This window comes from Hemitrygon akajei, chromosome 2 (genome assembly GCF_048418815.1).
Source record: "Hemitrygon akajei chromosome 2, sHemAka1.3, whole genome shotgun sequence".
Taxonomy (NCBI): Eukaryota; Metazoa; Chordata; class Chondrichthyes; order Myliobatiformes; family Dasyatidae; genus Hemitrygon; species Hemitrygon akajei.
In genome coordinates, this window is record NC_133125.1 from 163,247,474 (window position 1) to 163,268,235 (window position 20,762).

Genomic DNA, 20,762 nt, shown 5'->3' on the forward strand with positions numbered 1-20,762 from the left:
GGCACCTTTACAGTAAGTGGATGAAGGTTCTCACTATGGTGAGCAAACGTGCAGTTGCTGAAGAACAACATTGAGGACTCGTGGCAAGATCGCTGTAAAGAAGGACAACCAAGGACTCTTGTATTCTATGTTTGAACGAGACATAACTTACTAACAGGGTGCCAGGTATGGTGATCAGACCTAAAGGCTGCTTGATTCACAGGATGGACTGAACTGCTGATTCAGGAAAGGCAAAAGGTGGAGGTGTGTGTATCATGACAAACACTCTGTTGTGCTCCAGTGTGGCGGTTTTGTGACCTTGAACATCTAACAATCAAATGCCAATTGTTCCATTTGCCTAGTGAATTCTCATCCATAATCCTAACCACAGATCACATACCACCAGTGGCCGACTATAATCAATCGCTTGAGATACTGTATGATGCCGTCTCCAAACAAGAAACAGTCCATCCTGGTGAACTTCAAATCATTGTCGAGGACTTCATCCAGGCTTGCTTGATGAAAACCCTGCCCGATTATCATCAGCATATAACCCATAGCACCAGAGGCCACAACAGACTAGACCACAGCTATACTAAGATAAGGAGTGCCTACCACTCCATGCCTTGACCGTATTTTGATAACTCTGGTCACTTGGCTACATACCTACAAACAGGGAGAGGTTAAAGAGCAGAACTCCAGAGATCAGGATAACAAAGAGGTGGTCATTGGAGGCAGAGGAGCGGCTATGGGATTGTTTTGAATTGGTGGACTGGGCCATGCTCAGGACACATCTGTGGATTTGAATTAAATACACCATGGCTGTAATTGACAGTTGTAGATGAGTGTGTCCCCACAATTGTTCCATTTGCCTAGAGAATTCTCATCCATAATCCTAACCACAGATCACATACCACCAGTGGCCGACTATAATCAATCGCTTGAGATACTGTATGATGTCGTCTTCAAACAAGAAACAGTCCATCCTGGTTCCCCAACCAGAAGGCCTGGATGAACCACAATCTACTGACAGCCAGATCAGAGACGTTCAGATTTGGTGACCAAGAAAGCTTGTTACGAGCCTGTGGTCTCGTTTAATGTGACTGTTACTTTAAGAGCGCCTGAGTGAGGCGGGACAATGATGTCAGTCACAGGCTGTTGCAGTCTGTGGAGGGAGGGAGAGGGAGGGAGGGGGAGGGAGAGGGAGAGGGAGAGGGAGGGAGGGAGAGAGAGAGGGAGAGAAAAAAGAAGCTAATGGAACTTCTGCTTGTCACTGTCTGGAACTCTCCTGTGCCCAAACGGTTGGGTTGATCATCGGATGCAGTGCACAACGGATGTGGGACTCTCACTTCGTATAATCCATATGTGTGGAAGTTGTGGAGTTTCTCGAGTGGTGTCACTTTTGTTAACCCTTACCCAGAATCGGGATGTTATGTGGTAACCACTGTGAAGACGATATTCCTATGTGACTGTCACCTGCTGTTATTCCTGAGTGGATTTGGAACAACTCGACGGACAAGATCTTCGACGATTGCTTTCTCGTTTTACCAGCGTGGAACCTGTGGAATTCAACGTAATCACCCTCTCTCTATGTTCTACCCTGGATTACAAATCTCTCTCCTATCATTTATTCAGTGGATTACTGAACCTTACCAAATTGCCATCTTGAGACTTTAATTACTATTCCTAAGCTTGACAGTCAATCACACACAATAACACTGTTAACTTTTGTTTAGATAGATAGATAGATACTTTATTCATCCCCATGGGGAAATTCAACCTTTTTTCCAATGTCCCATACACTTGTTGTAGCAAAACTAATTACATACAATACTTAACTCAGTAAAAAATATGATATGCATCTAAATCACTATCTCAAAAAGCATTAATAATAGCTTTTAAAAAGTTCTTAAGTCCTGGCGGTTGAATTGTAAAGCCTAATGGCATTGGGGAGTATTGACCTCTTCATTCTGTCTGAGGAGCATTGCATCGATAGTAACCTGTCGCTGAAACTGCTTCTCTGTCTCTGGATGGTGCTATGTAGAGGATGTTCAGAGTTTTCCATAATTGACCGTAGCCTACTCAGCGCCCTTCGCTCAGCTACCGATGTTAAACTCTCCAGTACTTTGCCCACGACAGAGCCCACCTTCCTTACCAGCTTATTAAGACGTGAAGCGTCCCTCTTCTTAATGCTTCCTCCCCAACACGCCACCACAAAGAAGAGGGCGCTCTCCACAACTGACCTATAGAAAATCTTCAGCATCTCACTACAGACATTGAATGACGCCAACCTTCTAAGGAAGTACAGTCGACTCTGTGCCTTCCTGCACAGGGCATCTGTGTTGGCAGTCCAGTCTAGCTTCTCGTCTAACTGTACTCCCAGATACTTGTAGGTCTTAACCTGCTCCACACATTCTCCATTAATGATCACTGGCTCCATATGAGGCCTAGATCTCCTAAAGTCCACCACCATCTCCTTGGTCTTGGTGATATTGAGACGCAGGTAGTTTGAGTTGCACCATATCACAAAGTCCTGTATCAGATTCCTATACTCCTCCTCCTGTCCATTCCTGACACACCCCATTATGGCCGTGTCATCAGCGAACTTCTGCACATGGCAGGACTCCGAGTTATATTGGAAGTCCGATGTGTACAGGGTGAACAGGACCGGAGAGAGTACGGTTCCCTGCGGCGCTCCTGTGCTGCTGACCACCGTGTCAGACCTACAGTCTCCCAACCACACATACTGAGGTCTATCTGTCAAGTAGTCCACTATCCAATCCACCATGTGAGAGTCTACTCCCATCTCCGTTAGTTTGTGCCTTAAGATCTTGGGCTGGATGGTGTTAAAGGCACTAGAGAAGTCAAGGAATGTAATCCTCACAGCACAACTGACCCCATCTAGGTGAGAGAGTGATTTGTGCAGCAAATACGTGATAGCATCCTCCACTCCCACCTTCTCCTTATACGCAAACTGAAGTGGATCCTGGGCGTGCCTGGTTTGTGGCCTCAGATTCTGTATTATCAGCCGCTCCATGGTCTTCATCACGTGCAACGTCAAGACAACAGGTCTGAAGTCATTCAACTCCTTTGGTTGTGGTTTCTTCGGTACCGGGACAATACAGGATGTTTTCCACTGTCTGGGTACTCTTCTCTGCTCCAGGCTCATGTTGAAGATGCGCTGTAGTGGTTCTCCCAGCTCAGTTGCACAGGCCCTCAGTAATCGTGGGGAAACTCCATCCGGTCCAGCTGCCTTGCTGGTACAGATCTTCCTCAGTTGACCTTCCACCTGTGCAGCCGTAATCCTGGGCGTGGGCAAGGTCTCCTGTGAGTGGCTATTTTCCTGTGAGGGAAGTAAGCCTGGTGTGGAGTTCTGCGGTGAGGATGAGATTGTGCTGTCGAACCTATTGAAGAAGTTATTCAGCTGGTTCGCTTTATCTCGTTAAGTTACTATATTATGAGTAGATACTAATAAAGAAAGTTTTTTTAACATTAAAACCTGACTCCGTGTGAAATCTCTTGCTGCCGGTTCATTTCTAAATGTTACAAATACGTAACAAGCTACAAGAGGTCCAAGTACGGTACGATGTCTGGAAAACCATCTCACCAATGAAGTTGCAATTCCGGACCAAGTGAAGGTTGCTCGACAGATGTGGCAGAGCTTGAATACTGTCAGCTCATAAAATTAAATCAGGTGATATAGGTGGCAACAGAGCTTCGCTTCCAAATGAGCTCAAAGCCTTCTCTGCTCACTTTGATGATCAAAACATGGAGAAAACATCACAAATTCTCACAGCCCCCGATGATCCTGTGATTCCAGTCTCTGCGGCCGACGTGCAAGTGATGTTCAGGAGGGTGAACCCGTGTAAAGCATTTAGCCCAGATCATTACCTGGCCAATTATTAAAGACCTGGGTTGATAAACTGGCTGGAGTAGTCACTGAGATCTTTACCCTCTCATTCTGGCAGTCTGCTTCAAGCAGGCGTCAATTATACCGGTGTCTAAGAAGAACGTGGTAACTTGCCTCAGTGACCAGACCAGATGAATCGCACCCTAGGGTTCTGAAAAAGGTAGCGTTACAGACTGTGGAGACATTAGCAATGATCTTTCAAAAATCATTGGACCCTGCCTTGGTGCCAGAGGACTGTAAAATTGCAAATGTCACTCCACTCTTTAAGAAAGGAGGGAGGCAGCAGAGAGGAAATTACAGAATCAGAATCAGGTTTATTATCACCAGCACGTTTTGTGAAATTTGTTAATTTAGCGGCAGCAGTTCGATGCAATATATAATATAGAAGAAAAAGAACAATAATAAATAAATAAATTTACAGTATACATATATTGAATAGATTAAAATCATGCAAAAACAGAAATAATGTATATTAAAAATGAGGTAGTGTTCATGGGTTCAATGCCCATTTAGGAAACAGATGGCAGAGGGGAAGAAGCTGTTCCTGAATCACTGAGTGTGTGCCTTCAGGCTTCTGGACCTCCTACTTGATGGAATACGTGAGAAAAGGACCTCAGTGGTCAGGAAGATGTTGGAGTCAATTGTTGAGGATGAGGTTATGGAGTACTTGGTGACACAGGACCAGATAGGACAAAGTCAGCATGGTTTCGTTAAGGTAAAATCTTCCCTGGTGAACCTGTTGGAATTCTTTGAGGAGATTACAAGTATTTTAGATAAAAGGGATGTTGTATATTTGGACTTTCAGAAGGTCTTTGACAAGGTGCCACACATGAGGCTGCTTACCAAGTTGGGAGCTCATGGAATTACTGAAAAGTTACTAACATGGTCAGAGCATTGGCTGATTGGTAAGAAGCAGTGAATGGGAACAAAAAGATCCTTTTCTGGTTGGCTGCTAGTGACTAGTAGTGTTCTGCATGGGTCAGTGTGGGGACCGCTTCCTTTATGCTGTATATCAATGCTTTAGATGATGGGATAGATGGCTCTGTTGCCATGTCTGCAGATGTTAGGATGCTTGGTAGAGGGGTGTTGAGGAAACAGGTAGGCTGCAGAAGGACATACAGATTAGGAGTATGGCCAAGAAAGGGGCAAATGAAATACAATGTTGGAAAATGCTTGGTCATGCACTTCGGTAGTAGAAATAAATGTGCGGTCTATTTTCTAAACAGGGAGAAATTCCAAAAATCTGAAATGCAAAGGGATTTTGGAGTCCTTGTACCGAACACCCTAAAGGTTAGCTTGCAGGTTGAGTTGGTGGTGAGGAAGGCAAATGCAACGTTAGCATTCAAGAAGCCCAGAATACAAGGGCAAGGATGTGATGCTGAGGCACTGGTGAGACCTCAGCTCGAGTATTGTGAACAGTTTTGGGATCCTCATCTACAAAAGATAGTGCTTGCATTGGAGAGGATCCAGAGGAGATACACAAGAGTTATGGTATGAGGAATGTTTGATGGTCCTGGGTCTGTACTCACTGGAATTTAGAAGGTTGAAGGGGGATCTCATCGGAGCCTTTCAAAGGTTGGAAGGCTGAGACAGAGTAGATGTGGAAAGGATATTTCCCCAGGTGGGGGAGTCTAGGACAAGAGGGCACAGACTCAGGAAAGAGGGGAGTCCATTTAAAATGGAGATGCGAAGAAATTTCTTTTGCCAGAGGGTGGTGAACTTGTGGAATTTGTTAACACATGCAGCTGTGGAGGCCAGGTCGTTGGGTGTATTTAAGGCAGAGATTGATAGGTTCTTCATCGGACATGCAATCAAAGGTTATGGGGAGAAGGCTGGGAATGGGGTTGAGGAGGGGAAAAAAGTTTGCCTACTGGAGCAAAAGCAAATTTCATCTCATTAACCCTGGAACATCTGGACAGCAAAAATGAGATCCCCCTTCATCCTTCTAAAGATGCATACATCAAGATTCTCTTTATTGACTGCAGCTCAGCATTTAAAACCAATTTCCCCTCAGTGAGCTTCAGACTGTGCTCTCACTTCCTCCTTCTGCAGCTGGAGCCTCAACTTCCTCAATTACAGACCAGTCAGTCCGGATTGGGAACAACATCTCCTTCGGGATTTCCATCAGCACAGTTGCACCACAATACTGTGTGCTCAGCCCTTTAGTCTACTCGCTTTACAATGTGTGGCTAAGCACAGCTCCAATGCCACATTCAAGTTTGCTGATGACATCACTGTCATAGGTCGAATCAGATAATGAATCAACATATAAGAGGGAGATTGACAATCTGGCTGAGTGGCACCAGAACAACAACCTCTCACGCAATGTCAGCAAGACCAAAGAGCTGATTCCTGACTTTAGGAGTAAACCAGAGGTCCAAGAGCCAGTCCTCATCAGAGGATCAGAGGTGGAGAGGGTCAGCAAATTCCTCTGTATTAATATTTTTGAGGATCTGTCCTTGGCCCACTTTGCAAGTTCAATTACGAAGAAAGCACAGCAGCGCCTCTAATTCCAAAGGAGTTTATGAAGATTTCTATGACATCTACAACTTTGACAAATTTCTTTTGTGTTAGAGGAGAGTATATTGACTGGCTGCATCAGAGCCTAGTATGGAAACACCAATACCCTTAAACAGAAAATCCTACAAAACGCACTGGATACAGTCCAGTCAATCACAGGTAAGTCCTCCCCACCAGTGAGCATATCTACATGAACCACTGTCACAGGAAAGCTGCATCCATCGTCAGGGACCCCTCCACCCAGATCCTGCTCTCTTCTTGCTGCCTCCATCAGGGATAAGGTACAGGAGCCTCAGGATTCACACCACCAGGCTGAGGATCAATTATCACCTCTCAACCATCAGGCTCTTGAACCAAAGTGGATAACGTCATTTGCCCCATCTTTGAAATGTTCCCCACAACCTATGGATCACCTTCAAGGACTCCTCATCTCATGTTCTCACTATTTGTTACTTATTTATTATTATTTGCACAGTTTGCACACTGGTTGAATGCCAAAATTGGTGCAGTCTCTCATTGATTCTCTATGGTTATTTATTTATTTAAATATTTATTGAGATACAGTGCAGAATAGACCCTTCTGGCCCTTTGAGCCACACTCCCCAGCAGCACACTGCCCCAATGTAATCCTAGCCAAATCATGGTACAGTTCACAATGTCCAATTAACCTACTAACTGGTCTGTCGTTGGTCTGTGGGTGGAAACCAGAGCACCCAGAGGAAACCCACTCGGTCATGGGGAGAACATACAAACTCCTTGTATCTGGGTCGCCTGTACTGTAAAGCATCGTGCTAACCACTGTGCTAATGTGCCAATGGTGGATTTATTGAGTGTGTCTGCAGGAAAATGGAACTCAGGTGTGCATATGGTGACATATATTGACTTTGTTTCAGCATCATTCAGCCAGATTCCCTGTGCCACTCCTGTACACTGACTCATCACCGGCTGGGATTCACCGTGATATAATTGGCAAACTTGCTTAAACGTGTGAGGAGCCATTTCAAAGAAACTTTTGTTTTCCAGCCTCGCTGACAAGCTCCGTGACACAGACTCCGCCTCTGAACTTGAGTTTTATCGGACTTCGACTTTCAACAATAAAACAGGCGAGTCCTCACAGGCAATAAACACACACAAAATCCTGGAGGAACTCAGCAGGCCAGACAGCATCTACGGAAAGCGTACAGTCGACGTTCTGGGCCTAAACCCTTCGGTAGGACTGGGAAAAAACCCGAGGAGTAGCTTTATGTGGTGGGGGGGGGGGGGGGGGAGAGAGAGAAATATGCAAGGTGAGAGGTGAAACCTGAATCGGGAGGGATGAAGTAAAGAGCTCGGAAGTTGATTAGTGAAGGAGACAGAGGGCCATGGAAGAAATAAAAGGGGGGAGGGGGAGAGGAGCACCAGAGGGAGGCAATGGGTGGGTAAAGAGAAAAGGTGAGAGAGGGAAAAGGGGATGGGAAATGGTGAAAGGGAGGGGGTTATTATCAGAAGTTTGAGAAATGATGTTCATGCCATCAGGTTGGAGGCTACCCAAACAGAATATAAAGTGTAATTCCTCCAACAAAGTGTGGCCTCATCACAATAGTGGAGGAGCTTACGGGTAGACATATCAGAATGGGAATGGGAAGTGGAATTAAAATGGGTGGCCACTGGGAGATCCCGCTTTTTCTGGCTGATGGAACATAGGTGCTTGGTGTTGGGTCTCACTGATTTACTGGAGGCCACAGCTGGAGCACCTGACACAGTATATGACCCCAACAGACTCACAGGTGAAGTGTCACCTCACCTAGAAGGTCTGTTTGGGGCCCTGAATAGTAGTGAGGGAGGAGGTGCAGGGCAGGTGTAGTACTTGTTCCGTTTGCAAGGGTAAGTGCCAGGAGGGAGATCAGAGGGGAGGGTTAATTGCACAAGGAAGTCGAACAGGGAGCGATCCCGACAGAAAATGGAAAGTGGGTTAAAAGGTAAGGGAGGGAAAAGACAAACACACGGTGATGGATGAAACTGGGAGGGGGAGCGAGGAAGGAACTGGGAAATTGATTTGTGAAAGAAATACAGGTCTAGAGAAAGGGGAATCTAATGGAGAGGGCAGAAGGCCAGAGAAGAAAGAAAAGGGGGAGCAGCACCAGAGGGAGTTGTCGGGCTGGTATTGTCCTCTCCAATCCCCTGCACAGTTTCACTCTTTCCGTCCCGCCCATCTAACTGCATCCATTTTGCGGAAAAGTACAATAGTTTTAATTTTTCCTCTGGCAGCTGCCGTGACGCCGATTTTGTGGTGCTCCTCACCGAGGAAGTTCTGCTCTGAGGTCGCTTACTCCACGTTACTGCTGAGCACTCGTTACAAACTTCCCCACCAGGAGAGGGGAGGGGGTTCCGCCCGATGAAGCTAATCCGGTGAGTGGGGCTCAGGAACAGGTCACCGCACGGGAGCCACCTGGACAAAGTGGGTCACTTTCCTCTTTCCGAGCGCAGTCAGTGAGAGGGAGACCCGCCGCTACCGGCCGGCCCACGACCCCGAGATTGGCTCCGCCTCGTTACCGGAGCCGGAGCGGGAGCGGTGAACCTGTCTGCTCCGGAGAATGGGGACAGCGAGAGCTCGGCCGGTCAGGGAGGCGGAAGCCCTTAAGACCCTAAGACAAAGGAGCAGAATCCATCATGGGTGATCCTGATCCCACTGAACCCCACACTCTGCCTTCTCGCCGTACCTTTTGATACCCTGACCAATCAGGAAACTATCAACTTCCGCCTTTAATATACCCACGGACTGGGCCTCCACGGCAGTTTGTGACAGAGCATTCCAGAGATTCACGACTCTCTGGCTACAAAAAAATCCTCCATGTCTCCGTTCTGAAAAGTCGCCCCTCAATTTTGAGGCTGTGTCCTCTCGTTCTGGACACGCCCATCACAGTGAACATCCTCTCCACATCCACCTGATCTGGTGATTTCCACATTCGGTAGTTTTCAATGCGATCCCCTCTCCTCTCCCGCATTCTTCTAAATTCTAGTGAGTCCAGGCTCAAAGCTGCCAAAAGCTCCTTGTTTGTTAACCCCTTCATTCCCGGAATCATCCTCGTGAACCTCCTCTGGACTCTCTCCAATGACAACCCATTCTTTCTGAGATATGGGGCCCAAAACTGTTGGCAATACTGTCAGTGCAGCCTGACTAGTGTGGTATTATCTCAGCATTATCTCCTTGTTTTTATATTGTATTCCCCTTGAAATGAAAAACAACATTGTTTTCGGGGACTTTTGCATGAGGGACTCCTAAGGCCCTTTGCCCCTCTGATGTTTGAATTTTCTCCCCATTCAGGTAATTGTCTGCACCTTTGTTCCTTTTACCAAAATGCATTATCATACATTTCCCAACACTATTCCATCTGCCACTTTTTTGCCCATTCTTTCAATTTGTCAAGACTTTCTGCAATCGCATTGCTTCCTCAGCACTACCGACCCCTTCACCTATTTTTGTATCATCTGCAAACTTTGCCACAAAGCCATCAATTCCATTATCTAAATCATTGATAAACAATGTGAAAAGTGGCAGTCCCAATACTGATCCCTGAGGAATACCACTAGTCACTGGCAGCCTACCAGAAAAGGTCCCCTTCATTCCCATTCTCTGCCTCCTGACTGTCAGCCATTCCTCTATCTATGTCAGTATCTTTCCTGCAATGTCATGGGATTTTATCTTGTTAAGCAGCCTCATATGTGGCACCTTATCAAATGTTTTTTGAAAATTCCTGTGAGTGACATCCACTGCCTCTCATTTGTCCACCCTGCTTGTTACTTCCTCAAAGAACTCTTAACAGATTGTCAGCAAAGATTTCCCTTTACAGAAACCATGCTGACTTTGACTTATTTTATCATTAGTCTCCGGGTACCCTGAAACTTCATTCTTAATAATAAACTCCAACCTTTTCCCACCCTCTGAGGTCAGGCTAACTGGCCTATCATTTCCTTGCTTTTGCCTTCCTCCCTTCTGAAAGAGTGGAGTGACATTTGCAATTCTCCAGTCCTCTGCAACCATGCCAGAATCAAGTGATTCTTGAAAGATCATGTCTGCTGTCTCTGCAGCAACCTCTCTCAGGATTCTGGGATATTGTCCATCTGGTCCAGGTGACTTATCCGCATTAAAATCTTTGAGTTTGCCAGCACTTTTTCCTTTCTAATACTAATGACACTCACTATTGCTCCCTCACACTCGTGGACCTCTGGCACACTGCCAGTGTCCGGCACAGTGAAGATTGATGCAAATAACTCATTAAGTTCATCTGCCATTTCTTTGTCCCTCATTACTACCTTACCAACATCATTTTCCAGTGGTCCAGTATCAACTCTCACCTTCCTTTTACTCTTCATATAACTGAAGAAATATTTTTAGTATCCTGCTTTATGTCATTGGTTAGTTTGCCCTCGTGTTTCATCTTTTCCCTTATGGCTTTTTAAATTGCCTTTTGTTAGATTTTGAAAACTTCCCAGTCATACAATTTCCCACTCACTTTTGCCCTTTCCTTGGCTTTTATGCCATCCTTAACTTCCCTTATCAGCCACGGTTGACTACCCCTGCCATTTCAGAGCTGCTTCTTCTGAGGGACATATCTATCCTTTGCCTTGTGAACTATTCCCAGAAACTTCAGGCATCTCTGCTCTGCCGTCATCCCCGCCAGTATCCTCCTCCAATCCACCTGGGCAAGCTCCTCTCTCATGCCTCTGTAATTCCCTTTATTCCATTGTGATACTGATACATCTGACTTGTGCTTCTCCCTCTCAAATTGCAGTATGAATTCAATCATATTATGATCACTACCTCCAAAGTATTCCTTTACCTTAAGCTCCATAATAAAATCTGGACTATTAAATAACACCCAATCAAAGATAGCCTTTCCTGTTGTAGGCTTAAGCACAAGCTGCTCTAAAAAGTTGTCTTGTAGGCATTCAACAAATTCCCTTTCTTGTGAGCCAACACCAACCTGATTTTCCCAATCCCCTTGCATATTGAAGTTCCCTATTACAACTGTGACATTACCCTTATTACACGCCCTTTCCACTCCCTTTGAAAACTGGATGGATCCTGGGGTTTGTTTATTTACAGCAGTGACTTTCAAAGTTCAAAGTAAATTTATTATTGAAGTACATATTTCACCATATACAACACTGATTCATTTTCGAGTGTCCATGTTCAACAAAACCATAGAATAATAACTATAACTGGTTGAACACACCGATTGGGCTCTAAACCAGTGTGCAAAATACAACGATCTCTGTAAATACAAAAAGAAAGAAATATCATACGAGGAATGTTTGATAGCTCTTGGTCTGAACTTGCTGGAATTAAGAAGGATGGGGGGTGGGGAATCTCATTGAAACCTTTCGAATGTTGAAAGACCAAGACAGCGTGGATGTGGAAAGGATGTTTCCCATGGTGGGGGAGTACAGGACAAGCGGGAACCACCTCAGGATAGAGGAGCGCCGATGTAAAACAGAGACGTGGAGAATTTTCTTCATCCAGAGGGTGATGCATCTGTGGAATTTGTTACCACATATCGTCGTGGAGGCCAGGTCTTTGGGTGTATTTAAGCCAGAGATTGACAGGTTGTTGATTGGCCACGGGATCAAAGATTACGGGGAGAAGGTCGAGGAATGGGGTTGAGGAAGGAAAAAAGAGGATCATCCGTGATTGAATAGTGGAGCAGACTTGATGGGCCAAATGGCCTAATTCTGCTCCTATATCTTATGGTCTTATAATAAATGAGCAATAAATATCAAGAACATGAGTTATTATGAGCAATTTTGTGGGGGCACAGCTGCTTTTTACAAACTCCATGACAACCATGGTATATTCATTCATATCCACAAATGAGTCCTTGAACAGGGCCCAGCCTGCTGACTCGAAGCAATCCTGTAGCAGCTCCTCTGTCTCCAGCGACCACCTCTTTGTGGTCCTAATTTCTGAAGCCTTGCTCTACAGCCTCTTCTGTGACAGCTTTCAGACTGTGACGGGCACTAATTGGCTGGAAGGAGGAAGGAGGGAAACTTTCTGTTCCCCGTGCTGAAACTCATTGGCAGGGCTGTGGGGGCTTCCCAGTTCTGGGTGTCGGGGCAAACTGCACAGTTCATTGGAGAGATCCCACTCCTCCCTCCACTTTCACTCTTGTTATTTGTGTGTTTCCGGGGCTGTCTTGTTGCACATTTCATATTTCCATCACCTATTGATTCAGTCAGAGGTTGGGACAGGGGTCTTGTTGGAAGTCTTTAGAATCTCATACAGGAGATTGATGGTTAGAGATGAACTGGATATTGTGTGCTGAGAAGAGGAGGACGGCAGGAAGCATGTACATCGACAGACTGTTTGGGATGATTGTCTTAATGTCCTGTTTTACTGACTAAAGTGAGATTTGAATTTTCTGAACCTCATATTTTATTTGTTACGAGGGGAGGCCATTTGGGCCAGGGAGTTTGTGTGGAATCCAACAGCAGTGACTTTTGTTCAATTTCCCTGTTATTTCCCCGGAAACTTATTACTGTTGGGTGCCAAATGAAGAAGGGGAATTCATAGCAGCCAATTAACCAATCAACCAACCCAACTCTGGGATGTGGGAGGACACTGGAGCTCCCAGGGGAAACCCATCAGTCTCAGACTGTGCAACTCCCAACAGACAGTCCCAGACAGGTCAGCATGGAGCCAGTGTCATTGATTGAAGTGAAGAAGCAGCACCATTAGTCTTTATAATCTAAAAGTTGCAAGCAATTGTCTCCCAGGACTCTCAGTCCTGTTAGTCACAGTCAGTCTGTGGGAAGCTGTTCCAGACATTTTGAATGGACACAAATTGCCCCCGGCAGACGTTTGTCCGCAGGCAGTTCCACACGTGGGGAGGGGGGCTTGGAGAGGGGGATTCTGAGTGAACACAAATTGCCCCCGGCAGACGTTGTTTGTCCGCAGGCAGTTCCACACGTGGGGGGGGGGGGGGGGGGACTTGGAGAGGGGGATTCTGAGTGAACACAAATTGCCCCCGGCAGACGTTGTTTGTCCGCAGGCAGTTCCACACGTGGGGTGGCTTGGAGAGGGGGATTTTCAGCAGCTTGACCAAACACTGACTCTCAAATTCTCCATCGTGATCTAGTCATGGCCAAGAGTTGGTCTGAAATATGAGGGTGATACTCAGTAACTGTTTCCTCAGCCTCAGAGAGTCCAAATGGAGAACCCCACTCGATACAGTCCTGATCTGTAAATTGCTGATCCTTCTTATCAAAAGGTCACAGCTCAGGATATTGCTCTTCCCTATTGAGTTTAATCTAAGCTTTTTGAAAGGACATGATTCCATATTGTTTCTTTGGAAAATTTGTTTGCTGATGGCCTTAGCAACACGTCTCTGAACTGTAGTGTGCCAGTCACCTGTAAAAGTTAATGCTTTTCTGCAATGCAGGGGACTAACTCTATCTGGCCTCTGGTCACGTTGACTCCTGAAATGGTTGCATGAAGGTTGACATCTAATAATTCAACAAACTCAAGACTGACCTGAGTTCGGCTGCATCAGCTGAAGGTGGGACTTTGATAATTGCATCGACTTTGCTGTGAGGCCTTGAACTTGAGCATCAGTTTGACAGGCCACATAATGCTTTAATATTTGTGGAAATTGGCATTTTGCATGCTGACACTGATTCCATTAAGACTACAGTCTGACCGTCACTACTCCTGGTAGCTCCATACTGAAACCAGGATTTCACAGATGAGGCAAAGAACATAATCAGCTGATCCAAAATCTCATCTGTAGTACAGTGCATAAACTCTGATGCTGTTTAACCTCCACACACCCTTTGTGTGTGTTAATTGTGGGACACGTCAGTCACTGGATTCAGGCCCATCTGCTGTTCAGTGATGGATGAATTCATCTTACTGAATTCAATCGCCTGTCAAGGTTGCATTAAAATTGAGTTATGTGTATGAACATTCATGTAGCAATTTAGTCCCACAGCATCACTGTTTCATCCTGCATTGGAATGACTGCAAATCGGAGCGGCCCAATCACAGCTCAAATGGGACAGAATACCATGTCTCTTCAGACAGCCCAGTTCATGCACAACTGCTTCTTTTGAGATCTGGAGAAGAGTTTGGATCTTGTGTAAGGTGTGAGTGGCTTGTACTTCCACATGGATCTTCACATTGAAATCCTTTAAATTTGGGTGTGTGTGTGGGGGGGCTACTCCATTTGGTGGGGGTCAAACACCTTCCTCCCTTTTTAAGCTGAATATCCTTTCTGAGTTTAATGTGAATCCAGTTTAATACCATGCCCCACTGGCGTCTGTGTTTTCAAACTCCCAGATTACCACAGTGAAGCTGCTCTGTGAATCTAGACACAGCCCCTTATCATTATCATACAGATACTCCTCATTCATAACAGCCATCAGGGATTGAACGCTGGTGTTTCTCTCCCTTTTGACAGTATTAACTGTTTTTTCAGTAATAGTTCTGATAACAACCCTGGTCTGCACCCTATCACAGTCATTACACAGTCACAGTCTCCATTGTACAGGACTTTGCAACTTAAAGCAAACTTGTCGTCTTATTTTTCCCATTTTGATGAAAGGTCCTTGGACCAAACTATTGACTCTTTTTCTTTGCAAATGTTGCCTGGCCCGCTGAATTCTTCAGAAATTTGTTATACACCACAATATATTTACTTGTATATAATATATCACTTCTGAACAACAGCAAGTTGTTGAAATTAACAATTTTGTCAACGTTCTCTTTTGTTTCCACAATTTTACCCTTTATTCTCTACCATGTATTAAAAACCTAGAGTGCACTTAACTCTTCTGGAGTTAATCAATACTTGTCCATTTGTTTAAACCGTGGGGGAATTTCTCCTTGTGTACGTTTTATGGAAAGCAAGAAATAACACAAAATACATTAAGTGCAATTTTTGACAGTGTAAGTCTTGATTGTACTCTGCCACTGTTTGCAGCCTGGTTTTTCAGTTGCTCCATCACTTATTGGCCCTTTGTGAGAAATGTTGCTGCATATGTTGGTCATGACAAACTTTGTGGCTCATATAGTATTATTGGTTCAGAGTTTAAATGACCAAGTTGTATTCCTGACCTTAAGGCTTGTTTGTGGAATTTATACATTTTCTCTGTGACTGTGCAGGATTTCCCTGCATGCTTAATTTCCTCATGCATCCCATAAACTCTCAGATTGGTAGGCTAATTGGTTGCTGTAAATACTGTAATGACCAGAGGAACATCTGGGGAGTTTATGTGAATGTGGGGAGAATAAAATGAATGAGGGAAGGATTAATGTCAGTGGGTGTTTGGTGTGAACACAGTCTTTGAGGACCAACTGGCCTGTTTCCATCCTGTTCCATTTTCTAAATCTATCGAAGTCAATAAAACATGCAAGTTAAAAGGATCCAGTGCTTTTGTGGCATATATGATGAATAAACTCTCCACACATGAGGGAACAGGAATCCCAAACTTCCTGACAGCTCCTCAGCAACATTTCCCAGTTACAATTCCCATTGGCTTGCCCAGCGCTGGTCAGAGTGTTGTTGAATCTTCACGAACAACTGGTTTAAACATGTACAGGAACAATATTTTTACTAATATGATACTGTGATGATTGTACCTTTATATTACTGAACATTATATTGTTCTGAATTATGTAAATACATTTTACAAATCTAATTATTGAAACCTTGACAATAATTTGACTATCTTAAATCAAGTTTGTTGGTTAGAAATGTTTTCTATATTTCTAAAGTGAGGTGGGGTCTCTGTGCTGAACCTGGTGCCCCTTTGCCCAGTAACTTGTTCCCACCTCGTATGGAGAGGCCAAGGACATTTTTCACCGGTTAATGGGAGTGGGGTTGATGAACATTGGTGCTGAGGACAGCGGGGGAGGGGATGCTCACAGCTTCCCCCAAATGACAGGACTAACATCTCTCTCTCTCTCTCTCCCCCCCCACATTTACTCCATAACCCCACAACCCCTCCCCCTCTCCCAGCTTGTCAGCCTCTCGACTCTTCTGCTGAAATGAAAGTGATTTACTGCACTCTGCTGATACTGAACGGGATTCTCATCTCACTCCAGGGTAATTATCACAAAATCTTGTTTGATTATGCTTCTTTATCTCACAGAGTAGACACATGGAATCAGAAGATGAAGCTTTGTATATTTATTACCTTATGAAGTTGTCCACACTACTTAATTGCAATAAATGAATGTCCCATTCCTCTCCTTGAAAGTGAGATTATTGATGTCTGTAATTACAAAAAAGTTTTCAAGTGCCTCTTATTTGGTTACAAAATAAAAATTGCTAATATTCATATGAATTAATTTGTGAGATAGATGAAATGTATGACATTGAGTTTAGTTTTTGGTGTGTATCTAATCATTTCTGCTACAACTCCCAATAAACATCTAGACGCACACATGTGCCGACAAACGCGCACACACACAGACACAGACACGCAGACACACAATTCTGCGGATGCTGGAAATCTAGAGTAACTCAGCAAATGTTGGAGGAATTCTGACAGGTCAGGCAGCATCTATGGAGAAGAATTAGAAGTCACTGTTTCGGGCTGAGACCCTTCTTCAGGCCTCCAGTGGTCCTGGATTCCTACGATTCCTTGCTGGGCCTTTCCCTTTTTACCAACATTGCGTTTGGTGGATCAGACACACCCTGTATAGGAATCCCTTCCCCAGCAGTGTCTGAATGGCGGAACACCCTCCCCAGCAACACTGGGAGCCATTCACCAGAAGTAACGGGGCAGTTCAAAGAAGGAAAACATCAGCACATCCTCAAGAATAATTGATGTACCAATCTTATAGATTGAGGAAGCAAAGTTTGGTTTGCATCCAGCAATATTTGTGAGGCCGGGTCATCATTAGGCTCTGGGCCAAATTCATGGCATATAAATGATGTGATATCTGTAAAGGAATGTTAAACAGGCCGTGAATAACAAGTCAGGAATTAAGTCAGACCAGCTTTTCAAAGTGAAGATCCAACTCAATGTTGGTGGTTGTTAATTATGTATATTTCCACTAATTACATTACCCTACAACACCCCCCTCCCCATAATTCACTAAAACCATCATTGTGAACCTGTTTGGACGAGCTGCCCAGCTCAGGTTCTGTGTTCCATGGGAGGAGGAACAGCAGGTGCCTCAGCTCCTCCAGAGGAGTGTTGACACACTCATGGTCATGTTGTGACACCAGGTGCATGGTAGCAGAATCCTCCAAATCCTGGTGGGTCGGTTTAAAGCGATCTATGAAAATATGTTCAGATTTACCCCTCTTATCTGTGATAACAGTCTTTTCTCCCCATTCCAAAATGTGAAACATGCCATTGTTAGGGGTTTAAGGGGATGTTAATGTGCATCATGGCAGACGAACACAAACGAGGTGGAATGTAGGTCAACAGGAACCCAAGAGAGCTGTTCACCATGATGGGAGGTAGGAATAGGTGGAAAGGAATTGAATTTACTGAGGAGGGTGGAACGCTTTGAATGGCCGACAAGGCAGTTGTGGTGTCAGGAATGAAATCTCCTGGGTCTCGTAACGGCTGCCCTTATACCAACAGCCATGGATGACTGCAGGTCCTATTTCAGAGCTGTTCTGAGCCCCAGGAGGACCCACGGGAGATGATCATGCCAACACCCATAGGTCAGGGAGCCCTCAGAGCAGCCTTTCAGGAGCGGTGAAACCACTCACACAGGCCATTGGACTGTGGGGATACGCTGTGGTGTGAGGAACCATCTCTGCTAAATTCCAGAGTGTGTTGGTAACTTGTCATCAGGAACTTGCATCTGCCTAATTCTGGTTTATATCTCCAAGCAATCAGTCACAGTGGGAAATTGTCATGTAGATATTTAGAGCAGCCTTTCTCAAACTTTTTCCCTGGAGGAACTGTTGAAATAATTTTTAGGACTCAAGGAACCCCTGCATAAAAAATATATCTACAGCTCATGGTACCTTAGTGTGATCAGTAGGTTGTAGATATAATAATCCAAAAATAATTCTCAATGCTCTTTTGAGTAGAGAATGTATTTTTCACTGACCTTTCTTGAAAAGAAAACAGATAGTTTAGCTTAACTTATCTTTCTTGAAATTAATCTCTTTCTTTTCCTTCCATAAATTTTAAAAATTCACTAGGCAAACAAAAGTTTTTTCAACTCTGGGTCAAACCTAAAATAAATTTTTCAGTTCTGGGTCAAACTTGAGATAAGCACAAGTGGATTTCACCTTCAACTGAAGTGAGACGATTTTTATCCTTGCTCTTGTTGCTTGTTCAGCAAGAAAAAGCTTGCTCACACGTGTAAGAGGTTGAGAACTGCATCAAAATGTTCATTGCTTTCCGATGAATGGCAGGATACTCTTCTACAGAAATCCAGAACTTGTCCAGGGTCAGGTCAGTAAATCTAATCTTGAGTGCACGATCAGAGTGCAGCTCTCAAAGTTCATCCTCTTCCCTCAAAGTCAGGTTCTCAGGCTGAGCAGAAGATTCAGAGAAAGGTCATACCCTTGTGTTGAAATGGAGAGAAATGACTGTTCAAGTTTGATCTGCAGTTCTTCCAGGTGCTTTTCAATAAGAGTCAAGACTTTCTGATATCCATTCTCACTCTCAAGCCCAAACAGCAGTGGAAACATAACAAGGTTTTTTTTTTTCTGCAATGTGATTTTTCAGTTTCCTTTTAACTCCAAGAAACTTGTCATGAAGTCAAAACATTTTCTCCAGGACATTGCAGAGCCTTGTTCAACTGGTTCATATGATGAAAAAATGTCTGTTAAGTAGGCTAGTTTCTGAAGCCATTCTTCATCTTCAAAGCACTCAGCAAAATCTGGCCTACTATTTTCTAGAAGTACACCAGCAATTCACCTTTCACTCAAACATCCTGTTGAAAACTCTTACTCTGCTCAGCCACCAGATTTCTGTATGTAGCAGGAGATCGGTGTGCTCTTTCTCCAGGGTTTCAAACAGTTCTTTAAACATTCTGCAGTGAACTGGTCCTAAAGTTATTTAATAACATGCTTCCTGAATGCTTTAAATGACAGTAAATTTATTTTCAAAGCTTTGATCTTTTTTTAGAGATTCCAATAGCTATTTAAAATAATCAGCACAATTATGTGTCAAATGGCTGTGATTTGTCGTTAAGTGTCTTTTCAATTTTGCTGGAGCCATTGCTGCATTTGTAAGTTGTTTGCCACAGACTAGGCTCAATGGAATCGGACAACGTGGATCACCAGTCCATGTAAAACCCATCGATGAGCAGCTCTCATTGTATAAACGGACTTTTGTGTGTCCATTGTTGCACTACCGCAATGAAATGACTCAGAAGATTGTAATTCTGCTTCATTAACCTTATCAGAAATGACCATAGGCCTAGGCCAAGTATCCGCTTCCATCTCACACCTCCTCTTCAGAAATCACCACACTGGACAGACATCAGAGTGAAAATTTCCCTCCAAATTTTCTACTTCGCTTGTAGTTTGTTCGCTCCCAAAAGTCAGTTGGTGGTGTGTAAGGGGAAGTCGGGTGAGATAAGGCCTACCGTCCACTTCTCCGTGCTCTCACCAATTATCAATGGCCTCCAGATCTCAAGTCAAAAACTGAGAATGGACTCAACCAAATAAACACTGTCCTACTGCGCACTGCCATACTGGGCTGAGGTTGCCAATGGGACTGCTCGGTCACTGTCCACCACTGTGAGCGCTAGCATCATGCATTGCGCGAAGTTCAAAAAACAAAATTTTTTTTAACATCATGATCATGATCTCTCGCGGAACCCTGGCTGAGAAACCTGCAAACGATTGATGAAGGTCAATACACTGTATGCCTGCTTAACACGGAGACAACCTGCGCAACTGCTTTGAGTGTTCAATGGATTCGGACCCCAATCTCTCTGATCCTCCAAACTGCCAAGAGTCTTACCATTTATACTATATTCTGCTATCATATTTGACCTACCAAAATGAACCACTTCACATTTACCTGGGTTGAACTCCATCTGCAACTTCTTAGCCCAGTTTTGCATCCTATGGATGTCCCGCTGTAACCTCTGACAGCCTTCCATGCTATCCACAACACCTCCACCTCTGTGTCATCATGTTCAATTGAGAGTAACGATGGAGCCTCAAGATCCCAGGAGTGATGTTTAATTGGGAGTAGTGATGGAGCCTCAAGTTTTTGCAGTTTATATAAAAAAAATGACGATTGGACAATGTCAATATAAAGTTGGTACTTCAACCCTCAAAAGTTGGACTTTGAGCATTTGGAATGCAATAAACTTTTCTCATCAATTTTCTTATTTGTAATTTGGGCTTTTCTGTCCCGTTTCGGCCTGGCTGGATTTCACATA

The 20,762-nt window shown here is 44.4% G+C and overlaps 1 protein-coding gene across 2 annotated transcripts in view; it reads left to right on the plus strand.

Moving 5' to 3' along the window:
• Positions 1-8,408: 8,408 nt before the first annotated feature.
• Positions 8,409-20,762, plus strand: part of LOC140717699 (butyrophilin subfamily 3 member A1-like) — a 96,302-nt gene continuing 83,948 nt past the window's right edge. Inside the window, exons 1-2 of one of the 2 annotated variants that reach the window (XM_073031378.1) lie at positions 8,409-8,797; positions 16,405-16,491. In XM_073031378.1, coding sequence (XP_072887479.1) covers positions 16,434-16,491 — 58 coding nt within the window. In that variant the 5' untranslated portion in view covers positions 8,409-8,797; positions 16,405-16,433. The remainder of the gene's footprint in view (positions 8,798-16,404; positions 16,492-20,762) is intronic. The other variant, XM_073031370.1, reaches the window with a different exon arrangement.